The sequence below is a fragment of the Schistocerca piceifrons genome, chromosome 8 (genome assembly GCF_021461385.2).
Source record: "Schistocerca piceifrons isolate TAMUIC-IGC-003096 chromosome 8, iqSchPice1.1, whole genome shotgun sequence".
Classification (NCBI taxonomy): domain Eukaryota; kingdom Metazoa; phylum Arthropoda; class Insecta; order Orthoptera; family Acrididae; genus Schistocerca; species Schistocerca piceifrons.
Genome location: NC_060145.1, coordinates 416,301,838 through 416,317,540, shown reverse-complemented (window position 1 = coordinate 416,317,540; position 15,703 = coordinate 416,301,838). Strand labels below are relative to the sequence as shown.

Here is a 15,703-nt window from a genome sequence, read left to right as displayed (position 1 = left end):
TGACTAGTGGCAATCTCCTCAGATTGGTATTTATGGGGTTTAATTTGTTTACACATGGAAAGCAACTACTTTGTCAAGATTCTTCTGTTCTTTCTCTCTGCCTTTAAGGGTCTGCAAGTGCAATGGAAGCAGACTGGAAGAACATTGTAACTTACAACATCCATTTTAAAATATTCAGTATCAATAAGGGTGGCTGTTTATAATGCCAGTGCTTTATATTCTGCTTTACTGACCTCAATTTTGTTTTTTCCTACAATATATGAAATACTGAAAATCTTTTGTCTTAGGGGAAAGGTGTTACAACATCAGGAACAGCATGTTATTGTAGGCCCTTCAATGGCTGTTTGATGGCTTGTGGAGTATAGAGCTTGACAACAATAAAAAGTGTTTCCCGTTTAAATTTATACTGATACATTAGCTGTAAGTGTGGGCAGTTCAAAGCAAGAGAATCCATTGCAAGATAGAATATTGACAATATCATGAAAAGCATTGGTTGCATTTTGTGAGTTGCATTTTCATGTGTGTGTGTGTGTGTGTGTGTGTGTGTGTGTGTGTGTGTGTGTGTGTGTGTGTATGTATGTGTATGTGCTGCCTTCTTCAGGGAAAGGCTTTCTGGCCAAAAGCTTATTCATTTAGCAGTCTTTTTGTTGTGCCTGTCAGTGGCTTATCGTTTTCACTATAAGGTGAGAGGTAGAGCAGCACTCTATTCTTTTTGTACTACTTATGCTGGTTACTACATGGCTCTGACTAATATCTTTACTTCAACATAAAGTACACATTCTGTATCTATAATTTATTGTATCCTTCTGTCTTCAGCATAGATTGGAACCTTTACAGTCAGACTAGATCTTAGCCTAAATAGTTGATATGTACCAGTCAGTACATGAGATAATATGTCACACAGTCTTCTACATCTATATCTACATTTATACTCTGCAAACCACTGTGAAGTGCACAGCAGAGGGTATATTCCATTGTACCAGTTATTAGGGCTTCCTCTCATCCCATTCATGTATGTAGTGGAGAAGGAATGATTGTATAAATGCCTTCGAGCATGCAGTAATTAAACTAATCTTATCTTAATGATCTGTACATGAGTGATTTTACATATAATATGTGCAAGTATAACATGGTGAGATGTTTTGCACTTGGGAAAATCTCAGTAGATCCTAAATAAATTATAAATGTGCTCATGTAGAACTGCTAAACAGAATGCAAAATTAGGGTAGATACTCTTTCCTGAGGTAGCCATTCATATTTCTTATTGTATTCTGCACTTTAATAGTTATTTTCATCCAATTTGTAGCTCAACTAACTTCAGATTTATGAACTCTTTCATGAACTGACTTCATTGTTAAACTTTATTCCTGCAATGGTAATGGAGTAATTACCAACTGTTTTTGAGTTCAGAAATTTGACAATGATGGAAGGGAATTTGTGGTGCTCTAGATCTCTGTCTTTATCACCTCACAGAAACATTTAAAGATTAGTGTTGTTAAAGTGATTATACACAGCAGGTTTCCACTCAAACTATTAAAAAGGTTTTCACAAAATGCACACACATGCACTTGCTCACCCACACAATAAAAACTTGAAGTTGGTTGGTTCTCAAGACTTTAGACAAAACTGACAGATGTCAACAGGCCGGACTGAAACTATAACAGTTACAAATGCTGGGAGATCACTAAACTAGAATTGAATGACTCAGCCATTCCACCACATTAAAATCTCAAATGTGAAGAGTATAACCTGACATTCAGAAAATACATAAACTTTGAAAATGCACACCACACTTGCCATCAGGTAAAATAGGTGACCCATCTCTGACTTCAGTTTACAGCCGCTCTCTTGTCACATTGCAAATCTGTGTAGTATTGAAATAAGTACGCCAGGAGCACTAAAAACATGAGGGTCCACTTGATGAAGTAACACGTAATGCATCACAGAACAATCCCACTAGCCAATTTTGATACCAGGTTAACTCCAAATTCAAGCACTCTATTAAATAACATTTTTGTCAACTAAGAGAAAGTTGGCAGTATCATTATTAGTGAAATATTAAGTGGTCTCATTGACCATGATGGTCAGAGTACTACTATTGAAAATATGATTATTTGCTCCACTGAAAAATTGTGACCATCTATTGTGAAAGAGATATCAGTACCAAATACAATTTGTTCGGATTCCAAAGGTGATAAAAATGTCTTGTAAAGAAAAATGAGTATTTTACCTTACATTAGAAAATCCAAGTAACCCTACCCATTTAAATCATTGCAAAAAGTGTTGAATATTAAGTAAAATAATCAACAATCAAAAGGTTCATATTTTAGCTCCAAAATCAACCAATGGTGTAATAAAATCAGAGCAATCTGAGATACAAAGAGTGAGGCAGAGTCCAATTGTGCCAGTAAAAAGAATGACATTGTTTTAAATATTGATCATAAACATGTTAGAAACCAAGAGATAATTGCTAAAATATTCATTGCTGCTCCATAAATATGCTACAATGGCTCCTTATAAAGTGCATAATTAATTCTGAAACAATTTTCTCAACCCTGAAAGTGGGGTAAGTGTATACTCCATTACTGGAAATGAAGTAAAGACAACTGCTGCCTCCTTAAAAATCAAAGGCTCTTTAGAAGCAGATAGAATTTCAAACAAATGTCTAAAGCCTGTTCAGGTCAATTATGCAAAGTTTTAGACCACATATTTTATGCTTCTATGAATTTACTATTGTACCTCATGTGTCAATCCTTGTGCTGTGCCTATCTTGATGTATTTTTCTTTCATTTAGTTTCTGTTTATTTTCCAGTTTTATGTCTTTGTATCTCTGCAATTGTTTTTGTAAATTAACTGTAATGGATGACTGATGAGTGCCTATACACCATAATTTTGGATTTATGTTGTCATCTATGAAGGAAGGGAGAGGGAAAGGGAGAGGGCGAAGGTCAGTGCCATCACATAGCCTTTCAAATAGTACGAAGGAGCCCCTAAGCCTAACATCCCCATCCAGCACATGGGTCACCATCAACAGTAGCACATGCCCTCACTTCATGAGACACTGTAGAGAGGTTTGGAATTTAATCCAGAACATTGGCACACATACTGTTGACAAGAAACCACCACTTATCCTCCTCTTGCTCGTGAAATATTGGCAGTAAAAATTTTACACCACCAGGATTTGAATCAGCATACCACCTAGCAAAGCCTTGAAAGACAGTTAAGTCTCTGTGCTGTTACAAGTGTCTATGTGCTACACATCAGTTAGTTTTAGATGACTGCTTTTCCACATTTTTCTTTTACATTTTTGTGTGTTAACATGTATGTGCATATTATAAGAGAGAGAGAGACAAGTAGTATTTACTTGAATCTGAAACACATTCTACTGACAAATAAGACATATCAGAACCATTCTCTGTTTTAGTACATTTCCTGTCTACAAACATGTATTGTGCTCCCTTTCAAGTACTTAGCTCTCAAAATTTAGTTGTCTCCATCTCACTAAAGGTATTTAGGTTATCATTCCCGTTCTCACTTTCTTTACTTCAGCAGCTTGCTTTACCTGTTCCTGTCTAACAATAAGATCTAAGAGACTTTTACTTATTTTATCTAATCTACATTTCTGATCTTCATTCTGTGCCTTTCTTTACAATTAACTAATTTTTTTAGTTACAAGTGATCAGGTTTAAGTGCATATTTTCACATTTGGTGTTTCCAACAGTTCCATGGTTCTTCCTGTCTGAGCAATTTATCAGTAGATGCACTTTTTCCTAGTATATTGTTATCCTGAGCATCTGACATTTACAACGAATATTTGTAAGCAAACATTGGCATATGGAAGCACTAAATCTCCAAATTTGACAGTTATCTTGTTACAGGTTAAAAAATAATAATTTTTAATAATGCAGAAAACTCATAAATTGCCATCAGTCACATGCATAGGGAAAAAATAGGAGTTTTCTGTATTATTTTCAAGAGAATAGAAAACTCCTTTTTGAACACTGACTAAAGCTTACCGAATTAACTGCAAAAGACTGTTTTTTCTTTGTGACAGGGTGAAGAGCAGTGATCATGACAATACAAGCACCACAGCCTCCCTCATAGCACATATACTTTGTTCCTTTAAGACTGGCATGATCCCGAATGAAAGAATTAAGAGATGTGGTGGCTGGAAGGCTGCTGTCAGCTGTAAAACCAGGAGATTATAATCACTATTTACGTTAAGTAAACAGCACACTGTTAAAATGAGGGCATAATTTAAAGAAATTATAGACACCCTGACTATTCATATGTTGTATCCAAATTATTACCATGCTTCAGGATTGATATAAATTTTATTACCAATCTTAGGCATGAACTGTATAAAGAGACACAAAATAAAGTCTAGGAACAATAACAAAATTTAAGAACTAAAGGAACTATCAACTGGTTCTGTTCCAGAGAATGAAAGCCAACTTGCACTGTTCAGTCTGATGGGGAGGTGATAGGGACTATTTTCTCTACAGTTGTTGATGCTGTCTGAAACAGTGCTCAGGTACTCTTCTTGCAACACCAAGTTTGGGTACACCAATATATCATCAAAATATATGAAAAAACACTGCAGTCCATTTGCACCTAATCAGTAAACTGCAGCCACATCTGCATCAAATTCTTCAAGCTAAACAGCATTTGCATGTACTCAAACAACCTGAATGGTGTTGTTATTGCTGTCTGTCGTATATCCTTTCCCATAACTGGAATCTGATGGTATTTGTTCTTGCAGTGAGTTACATGAAATATTGTCACTCCTGCTAGAACACTAGTAAAATCCCTAGTGTTAGGTGCTGGGTAGTGGTCTGGCACTGTGCAAGCATTTACCACATGACAGTTGCCACAGTCTCCAGCCACTATCTTTCTTTTTACCATGTTCAATGGTGATGCCCATTGGCATTGACCTGAAGTTGTATAAATGTGGCGCAGTGCATCATGTAACACCTTTTGCATATGCACCATGCTGCTGACACTTTCACCAGTCATCACAAAACTGTGTGTGTAACTCATGGTCTGATTTTTTTCACATCCTGGCATATCTGTGATGAATACTCCATCCTTCCTCATTTGTGCAGCACTGATATTTCCTTTATTCTTATCTGACACAGAAAACTGACATCTTGTATGGACTCTGCCACCTCCACTACTACAAAGGTTCATCAGTAACTCTGCTCGAAGCTTAAATCTAACCCCATTTCACACTTTTTGTATGTCATTATTAGTGACTTATTCACTGCCATGAGATGCATTTGTGAGGTTGTGGCTGCAGTTTTTCCATCTCTGGCTGACAGTGCACCTGATGCTGAATCAAATGGGTAGTAGCATCCAAATGTCTTGTCTTTAATGTGGAAAGTGTTTGAAGGGGCAGGTAATCTTGACAAGTTACTTACCATGCCAGTTTCCTTCCTGTACTCACTTATTTGCTGAAGGTATTCCTGTTGCTTTTTAATGGCTGCCACACCTACAGCTAGCTGCTGTTGCCATTTGGCTGTTTGCATAGTTTTATGCATCTTATTGCTCTGCTGCTGATCCATCAGTGACACCAGCAAATCTGCCCTGGCAGCTCTGTTGTTGCTTGTTCCTCACCAAGGTAAGTTGCTCTTGTTTTGCAATAACACTGACATCCTCCTCTACAGCACATCAGATTGCTCTGTAAGCTCATATAGTTGCTAAGTAATATCCATGTGCTGGCCCTTCTGTATTGCTGTGGTCTGTTGCTGTGTGCAACCATCTGTGACAACAGTCGTGTTTGCTACATGTGACTGTAGAATGTTGCATGAACTTTGTCTGCCAATGTTATCAACATATGGACATTGTCTTTATCACAGGTCTCCTTGACTGCCTCAGCAGCTGCACTAGCCATATGCGTTGCTGTGTTGCATCTGGTAACTCCTCTTCTCCACTGCCTACAGCAACTGTCCTGCCAGCTAATGCATTTACTGCCACTGCAACACTCATGTCTTTGCACATCTGCACATCTTTGCACATCATGGCAAAGATGACACTTAGGTATTGATGACTTCTTTTTTGTATTAACCTGAATATCTTTTATGAACATTGTACCACAGAGAATCACTTATTATTTTATAGGAATGACCTGCCATCTAGGAGCAGCAAATTTGGCTATCAGTGGGCCAAGTGGATAGGAGATGTTTGAAACATGTGTTGGGGGCAATGGGATATCCAATAAGGAGCTTTGGGAGCATTCTCGGAATGCCACTCTATTTCCATAGTAAACTGTTAGTATGCATAATTTATTGTTGTCTTCTTCCCATGTAATCCATAGGAAAGAGTAATTATGTAGTGTGGATTAATACAATGAACGCCTGTGAAGTGTAGTGTTCTTTTTATATTGCTGTGAATATGTAATGAAAGGAAGTACAATCTAAATTCTAATTCCAACATTAGTACAAACCTTTGCAATCAGATAACAAATGAAAAATTAAGTATAATATGATAATCTGATAGGATGATCACATCAATAATATCTTCTGTCACAACTTAAGGAGAGACAGTGAAAGATATGGATTTCAGTATAAAACATTGATAAAAGTGCAATAAATGTATGAACCACTTCTCCATCTCAGGTGATGTAAATTTCATGCACTATGATGCACAGCCTTCCCCAAGACTCTAATGGAATGTCCGATACACCTTTTTTTATATGCATCTGGATAATTATCTAATTTAGTGCTTCCTAAGGTCTTGTATGTGTGTATTTATATATATCATTCTGTCCAGTTTGTTAAAACACTTGGTATTCATTGTGAAAGCATATAGAAAGTTCTGGAAAAACATATATTATCATAATTGTCAGTGGATTGTTGTCATTAACAAACTTATGTACAGGTTAAAAATCAAAAACCTAGTTGAGAAGTTTAATTAACAGATATTTAGTAACAAATGTAAAAAGGCCATGGAAATGTTGGCATAAATGGCTGGCACCTCTAATTATCATAATTAGAATTGAATAATGAGTAAACACAGAAAACATCTTTATCTTAAGAAACGGTTTAAAAGTTATTACCAAGTGATGTGTTTTCATTTGTTATCTATTTTTATGTTCTCCTCTGTAATTAATATTCTTTGTAATTACATTTCTAATTAACTCTCCAATTGTTTACATCACACAATTTTCCAATTTTTCCGAATTTGAGGCCTTATTTGTAACTTTCTTATATGCAGTCAGATAAAGCACAACATTTGTAATGTCATTGAATGTTAGTATCCAAATCCAAACTGTAATTAATTACATAACTAAAATAATACAAGAGACATTATTATAATTAAAGTACAGATCGATTTTCATATTTAAAACTAGTGATGATACAGTAAAAATTACATCAATTAATATTGTAAATTTTTACCTTATTCAGCTGTAACATCAGTTTCTTTACGTTTTGTAAATTTTAATTGTAACATTGAAATTCTACAAATTTAATAACGGATTTTTTTGTAATTTATTGTTAAAATTCTATATAAAGCAAAGCAGCGATGCTGCCAGCAGGTCAGTTTTTGGGGGTTAGTTGTTGAGTTGTTGTTTTGTCAGTCAAAGAGATCAGTGAAGTATGTCAATCAGTGCTTTGTTAACGTGATGAGTATGCAGCTCAGTTGTCAATAAATTTTGTGAAGTTGGAAACTGTTGTTTTCATCCATAAAATGATCTCCAGGCCAAGTTAAGTTAGTTTAAGTAATGTTCAAGAATATAGCATCGTTATAAGGGTACATGCTACTTGTATCCACAGAAAACACCATTATGTTACAATAATTTTGTTACCTGCCGAGTGTTGATGAGATACCTCTTTTGAGGTGATCCCACTGCAATAAAGAGCAGCATTCCTAATTACAAATGATATATTCCCCTTTGCTGAAACTAATCATATAGCAGAGATGGTGAGCTGCAGATAGCCACAACAACAAGACTGTCAGAAAGGGAACTTTCAGCCAACAAGGCCTTCTTCGAAATTAGACATACACACACACACACACACACACACACACACACACACACACACACAACACAACACACACACACACACACACATAGTGCGTGCTCACAGTCTGGCTTCATCTGCCAGAGACTTGTCATGTGTGTGTGAGTTGTGAGTTGTGTGTGTGTGTGTGTGTGTGTGTGTGTGTGTGTGTGTGTGTGTGTGTTCATATGTGTTTATGTTGTCTAAAATTACAAAGAAGGCCTTATTGCCTGAAAGCTCACTTTCTGACAGTCTTTTTGTGGTGTCTATCTGCGACTCAGCATCTCTGTTATATTGTGAGTAGCAAGTATCCTTTTCGTAATATTCTTATTTTCCATTCCGGATTTTCCATTGTTTGATCTTCACTGCAACTATTTGCATTGAATCTCATTGTACAATGATCTTTGTTGACTATACTTTGACCTGCACAAAATTCCTTGTTAAAATATGTATTATAACTTGGGATACTAAGTATGCAGTATGTAGCTTTTGTGGATGCAAAAAAGTTTTTTTGAACAATATTTTTTTCACAAGTAAATTAGCTGAATGCCAGGGTTGTTACTGTGTTCTGTTTTTATGGATGAGTCAGAGTATCTACACCCTCCTAGAGGAAGGCTGAAGTGATGCATGCATGGGAAGCTGAACTTACTATCTTCAGGCAGAGCAGTCTGCAGCAGCACCAAATGAGATCATGGTGGAAGAGGGGCCAGCACCATCTTTTTTAAGTGCCAGTTCTACCTTCACATAAGTGACAAACATTCACCCTTGTTTTTGCTTGTCTTACATTAAATATGTAACCATAATTTTGATTAACATTGTTACTATTGAATCTAATCTTAGTGATATCAACCTTCCGTTTCCACTTTTCTTGAACAGGAACATCACATACTGAAGTTCAAACTGCAAGTCTTCAGATTGGGATATTATTACAAAAGATGTGGTAAAAACTACATTAAATTGTAACAATCTGAACAAAGATTGGGTCTACATACTTAGTAGGGGCATGGAGCAGACTTTGGATATTGAGTGACAACAAATGCAGTTGCTTGACTCTTATAGAGAGGCAGCAGTGGTGGTTTCAAATGTGTTGCCACGTGACATTTTTCTCTGCAGTGGATATGAATTGCCTAGACTTCCCAACTTTTCACTCCATCCTTCACAGGCATCCTTCACAGCCATCCTTCACAGGCAGAACCCAGTGCCAGCCCTTGTTGCTTTCCATTTGGTGGAAGCTCTTCATTGCAGGGAACTTCAACATCAAGTCAACATTTGTGCTCTCATCCACTCCAAGTGACTTGCATACATTATGTGATAGTTCTGGGACCACATGACCCCACTATCTACCCAGACAACTGTTGCAATTCTTACACCTTGGACACTACCTTTCCAAAGGAAGTGGATCACTCCATCATTATTTTGATGCATTGGACCATTATGTCAGATCATCTCCTGGTGGTCTTACGTGCTGACATCCATGATGCAGTCTCACCAATCAATTGTCACAGCTGCAAGGCATCATTCGAGAGAAATATGACACTGTCTTCAACAATACTTTCTGTATGACACCTGGTCATGGATGCTGTAGGTGCTGAGGGGGTATTACTTCACTTTTAGTCATTTAGTACTTGAAACAATCGAAACTAATACCCCAAGGGCACTGCAGCAGCCATGATACTTCCCTTGCAATTGCCACTGCACAGACTTCATGTGATCAAGAACAAGGACTGGCACTCCAGGGGTGCAGCAGAGGCCAATAAACTTCCCTTGCAACAGACACCACAGATATTTAATATGATCACGATGAAGAACTACATGTTTTTTTCAAATGGCAACACATCAGGTTTCTGGCAACAGAGAAGCTACTACATCAAGGTAGGAGTCAATAAGCATCACCTCAGAGCTGTGATGGCATGAATGCCATGCACAGAACTGACAGCAGCAGGGCCTGGAGGTTTATAAAGATTTTACTGTGACAGGCTGTGCAGTCAAGGCTGTGACAATGTAAGGGAGCCACATGTAAAGTAGTAACCCTGCACATGGGGACCATATTTTCCAGAAGGAACAGTGCCTGTACTGACTTTTTTAAGTTCAAGCAGACAATGATGTCAGCACAACCATCTATAAATAATATGCTGAGCAGGAGCTCTGTCAGCACAACACCAAGAAAGTAGGCCAAGATCAGTTGAATAGTGTGCTGTTGAAATAACAGCCATCAGATGTTATTTGAATCTAACTGAAAATCTTCAACAGCATCCTGTGTTCCCATTATAACTGATATCTAGAAATGTATGGGAGTGGTTACATTTCTTAAGAGTGGCAAGGATCCTCAACTGGTGCACAATTACTAACCAGCCAGTCTCCTCACAGTCCTCTTGAAGTGTTCAAGGGAATCTATCCCAGGAAATTGCTACAGCATCTCACAGAAGACATACTGCCAGGTGACCAACTCATGTCCTGGAGATGCACAACATGCCAAATGCTACAATTGGTGGAGCAGATGATGGCAACCATGAATCATCATGAGTACCTTGGGATGATTCTCTCAAATGTATCCAAGGTGTTCAAATCTGTGAATCACAGGTCGCTTGGACAAACAAGCAATAGCTACAGTAATTGTTGTAATGGTTGGTTCCAGCATCACACATCTGCCTTTTGCAGTTCTGCCTCTGAAACAGAATCTTCCATGTGTGTGTTGGGGATAGCACATAAATACAATACTACATGAGGAGCTCGAATGCCACAGTGCTCTATTCCCAGCCTCTTGCTGTACAGCCTCTACGTTGCTGATGCTCTAAAGGCTGTACATGGATAGTTAGGGCAGTAAATAGGTGACTCCACTCAGTTTACACAGAGAGTGAGTGCTACATTGCTGAGCAGAGACTACAACAAACTTGAGAGGTGCACACACATGGGCCACCAAATGGAGGCCGATAAGAAATGCTGCCAAGAGCCAAAGAATAATCGTCATGAGGAGGACACCCAAAGATCTGGAACCTGATCTAGGACTGGAAAGTGCCTAAGCATGATGCTGGATTGCCATCTTATGTGGAGCCAGTACATATGTAAGACTAGGGGTAAGCTGCAGGGGCAACTCTTACCCACAGTCAGTACTCTCTGCCTAAAGGCACAATCCATTGTGCTTGGTGCCAGTTCACTCAGCTGACTGCATAAAAAGTTGCAGCTCTCAAACAGAAGACTGATATATGACATGGTCAAACCCAAGATATCCAGAATTGCTGCAAGAATGAATATGCTCTGTAACACAAAATGAAATAGAAACACTTGTCCACAAGATGGCACAGTTCACAGATGCTCGAACTGTGTGAAGAAAAGTTGTTACTAACCATATAGTGGAGATGCTGAGTCACAGACAGGCACAACAAAAAGACTCTCAAAATTAAAGTTTGCAGGCATTAAGGCCTTCATCAGCAACAGACACACACACACACACACACACACACACAATTGCAACTCACACACATGACTGCAGTCCCACGCAACTGAAACCACACTGTCGCCTGAGACTGAAGTTGTGTGTGTGAGTTGCATTTGCTTGAGTGTGTGTGTGTGTGTGTGTGTGTGTGTGTGTGTGTGTGTGTGTGTGTGTGTGTGTGTGTATTGTTGACAAAGGCCTTAATGGCCGAAAGCTTTAATTGGGAGAGACTTTTTGTTGTGCCTATCTGTGACCTAGTTTCTCAGGTTGCCATTGCATATTACACTATTTTATAACTGGAACAATATCCCACAAACAGTTCAAAAACATAAGAATTATTTAGGCCTCACTTTGAGCATCTTAAATCTCATTGCTAATGATTTTAATCAGCTGACAGCCCATAATAATTTGTGAAATTTATAGAAGGGGTAAGCAGAATTATGCAAAAGGGAATCAATATGATATTAAAATGTACTTACCAGTATACTTCTCCCCGTTTATGTAGAACACCGCCTCCTTCCCGTACCTGCAAAAACAGGAAAATGATAAGACTTTACTAATAATGAAGAAGGTTCACAATCCAAAAAAATTCTATGGGAAATTGCAAGACCATAACTCAACTTCTATGCAGCAAACATAATAAATGGCACAAAAATGTATTATCAATAATGGAAAATCCAGGATGGAATGTTACAACATTATGAGAAGGAAAGTTGCTACTCACCATATAGCAGAGATGCTGAGTCACAGATAGGCACCACAAAAAGACTTTCGCAATTAAAGCTTTCGGCCACTGGCCTTCATCAATAATACACATACCATGCACTCACATACACTCATGCAAATGCAGCTCATACATGCGTCTACAGTCTCAGGCGACTGAAACCACACTACAAGCAGCAGCACCAGTGCATGATGGGAGTGGTGACTTGGTGGGGGTGAGGAGGAGGCTGGGGTGGGGAGGGGGAGGGATAGTATGGAGGGAGTGGTGGACAGTGAAGTGCTGCAGGCTAGACAGAGGGCAGAAGAGAGATGTGGAGAGGGAGGGGGGGAAGTCACAGAAAAGGAGAGAAATAAAAAGACTGGGTGTGGTGGTGGGACGACAGCTGTGTAGTGCTGGAATAGGAACAGTGAAGGGGCTGGATGGGTGAGGACAGTGACTAACAAAGGTTCAGGCCAGGAGGGTTATGGGATATTGCAGGGAAAGTTCCCACCTGCGCAATTCAGAAAAGATGGTGTTGTTGGGAAGGATCCATATGGCACAGGCTGTGAAGCAGCCATTTAAATGAAGGATATCATGTTTGGTAGCGTGTTCAGCAACAGGATGGTCCACTTGTTTCTTGGCCACAGTTTATCAGTGGCCATTTATGCTGACAGACAGCTTGTTGGTTGTCATGCCTACATAGTATGCAGCACAGTGGTTGCAGCTTAACTTGTAGACCACATGACTGGCTTCACAGGCAGCCATGCCTTTGATGGGATAAGTGATGTTAGTGATGGACTGAGTAGGTGATGGAGGGAGGATGTATGGGACAGGTCCTTTGTATAGGTCTATTACAGGACTATGAGTCAAGAGGTAAGGGATTGGGAGCATGGGTTGTGTAAGGATGGATGACTATATTGTGTAGGTTCGGTGGATGGCAGAATACCACTGTGGGAGGATAGTAGACAGGACATTTCTCATTTCAGGGCATGATTACCCCTCATCATTAGTCACTGTCCACACCTATCCAGCCTCTTCCCTGTTCCCATTCCAGCACTACACAGCCATCATACCACCACCACACAGTCTTTTTATTTCCCTCCTTTTCCGTGACTTTCCTCATTACCCCTCCCCATCTGTCTTCTGCCCTCCGTCTAACCTGTAGCGTTTCACTGTCCACCATCCCCACCATACTATCCCTCCCCCTCCCCACCCCAGACTCCTCCTTACCACCACCCAGTCGCCATTTCCATCATGAACTGGCGCTGCTGCTGGCAGTGTGGTTTAAGTTGCTTGAGACTGCAGTTTATGAAGGCCAATGGCTGAAAGCTGTAATTGTGAAAGTTTTTGTTGTTGTTCCTATCCGTGACACAAAAATATATTATTGACATTGACATCAAGAGCTATATGAGAACACATGAAAATATGCAAAACTGAATGAACTGGATGGTTACTTACTATCATTTATTTTTAAGAATGACAATCCTTTTTAAATTTTGCTCACCAAAAAAGTATAGGTCAGATAGCAAAAATCATGCAGTGGTTCACCTTATATCTGGATATAGCAAAAAATGAAAATTTCTGGTAGACTTAATGACAAAAATGGCCTACAGTCATTTGAATAGCATTTAGAAGGTAAATGGATATTATATTAAGGTTTGCATTTATTTCACCATTGCAGTTTTGACAAAAATAGCTGCCATTGCTACAATGACAAATGAAAATTTCTGTATCAAACTGTTTATTCAAGAGTCTTTTTAAAAGGATGTATGAAATAAAATTTGCTGCATAATCATTCTGTCAATGCTGATTTAAAGATGTGTTTTCATAATACAGCAGGAGGGTGTAAGATTCATGAAAACTAAGTTGACACTTGGTGTGGTGCCTGATGGGAGCAAATGTAAATGGGAAATGCCTTTTCGGTCAATTGCATCAGCCACTGTGCCAAGTGTCAATTACTTTGTGCATGTAGTATGACAATTGGGCATCATAGTGACCTGTGATTGGTTACAGTATTCTAACTAAAATTGTAAACTGTGACTGAGAAAATTTTCAAAAGGGGAACTTTTGTGGTCACGGCCTGAAAGAAACACCTCTGAAGACATTTCTTTACGGTACCATAAAAGGCAGTAGCAACCACTGTTCCCTATACTAATTTAGGGGTATCATAATAAAACACAAAATTAAAAAACTGTTTATCTATCTCAGGAATAGCTAATCAATGCTTCACAAATCTGTCTAAAGTGTAGGGGGTGTCATTATAATGAAAATGTAGGCTAAATGAGATGTTGTATAGCACAGACATCCTGTGTTTCTGGTAAACTCAGACTAGACTGAAAGTGACATACAACAATACAGTATTTTAAGTTGTTGAACGTATCGACCTTCCTTAATTACTGCACATAACTGACACAAACTGCAAAGAGAACTAACAGTGTGCTAACCAACACTCTAATTCCAGTATCATAAAATCTATTGGCTGAGCACCACCAACATTTTGTTTGCAGAGTTCGTATGTAAACTGTAGTCGGTAGGCTTAGTGCTTGTAACATGTTTATAGACAAAAATGTTTAGCTGCTGTTTTAACATTCGCTGGCCGGGTTGGCCAAGCAGTTGTAGGCACTACAGTCTGGAACTGCGCAGCCGCTACGGTCGCAGGTTCGAATCCTGCCTTGGGCATGGATGTATGTCATGTCCTTAGGTTAGTTAGGTTTGTGTAATTCTAAGTTCTAGGGGACTGATGACCTTAGAAGTTAAGTCCCATAATGCTCAGAGCCATTTGAACCATTTTTTGTTTTTATGTTCATTGAATCAATTACCGGTACATCAAAAGTGACAATTGTAGCATCTTGTCCCGTCTTGGATAAAATTTTTGAGCACAATGATGGGGAGCAGAAGACCATCAATTGTGCAGCAGTGACATGTTCTCTTACCATAATCTTTTATTTTAAAGTCGAATTACAAGTTGTTTCCTGTCCAACTGTCTTAATATAACAAACCAAAATCATCGCTCTTAACTCTTTATTTAACCAGGTATATCTCGTCTGTGCTGTGTGGTAGAGAACGACTGAATTTTATTTGGTGCCATTTGGTTACATTATGTACAGAATGAGTACTTGTAACTTGGTACTGGTCAGCTTAACCTAATATCTTTAGCAATAGACATTCTCGGAATGATTTACATCTATCTTCAAGAATCTTCCAGTTCAGTTCCTTCAGTATCTCTGTGTCACTCTCCCATGGATCAAACAAGCCTGTGACCATTCGTACTGCCCTTCTCTGTATACATACAATATCACCTGTTTGTCCTATCTGGTACGGGTTTCACATACTTGAGCAATATTCTAGAACTGATCTCTCATGTGATTTGTAAGCAATCTCCTTTGTAGACTAACTGCACTTCCCCAGTGTTCTACTGATAAACAGAAGTCTACCACCTACTTTCTCCACAATTGAACTTACGTGATCAATGCATTTCATATCCCTACAAACACACTCCTGGAAATTGAAATAAGAACACCGTGAATTCATTGTCCCAGGAAGGGGAAACTTTATTGACACATT

General features: G+C 38.7%; 1 protein-coding gene across 1 annotated transcript in view; it reads right to left on the bottom strand.

Annotated features, from left to right (window-relative positions):
- LOC124711217 (indole-3-acetaldehyde oxidase-like) overlaps positions 1–15,703 on the bottom strand; it is a 243,070-nt gene that overhangs the window by 170,251 nt on the left and 57,116 nt on the right. The window contains exons 2-3 of the mRNA XM_047241173.1: positions 11,916–11,962; positions 4,017–4,186 (exon numbers count right to left, since the gene is read on the bottom strand). Of these exons, the coding sequence (XP_047097129.1) occupies positions 4,017–4,186; positions 11,916–11,962 (217 nt within the window). The remainder of the gene's footprint in view (positions 1–4,016; positions 4,187–11,915; positions 11,963–15,703) is intronic.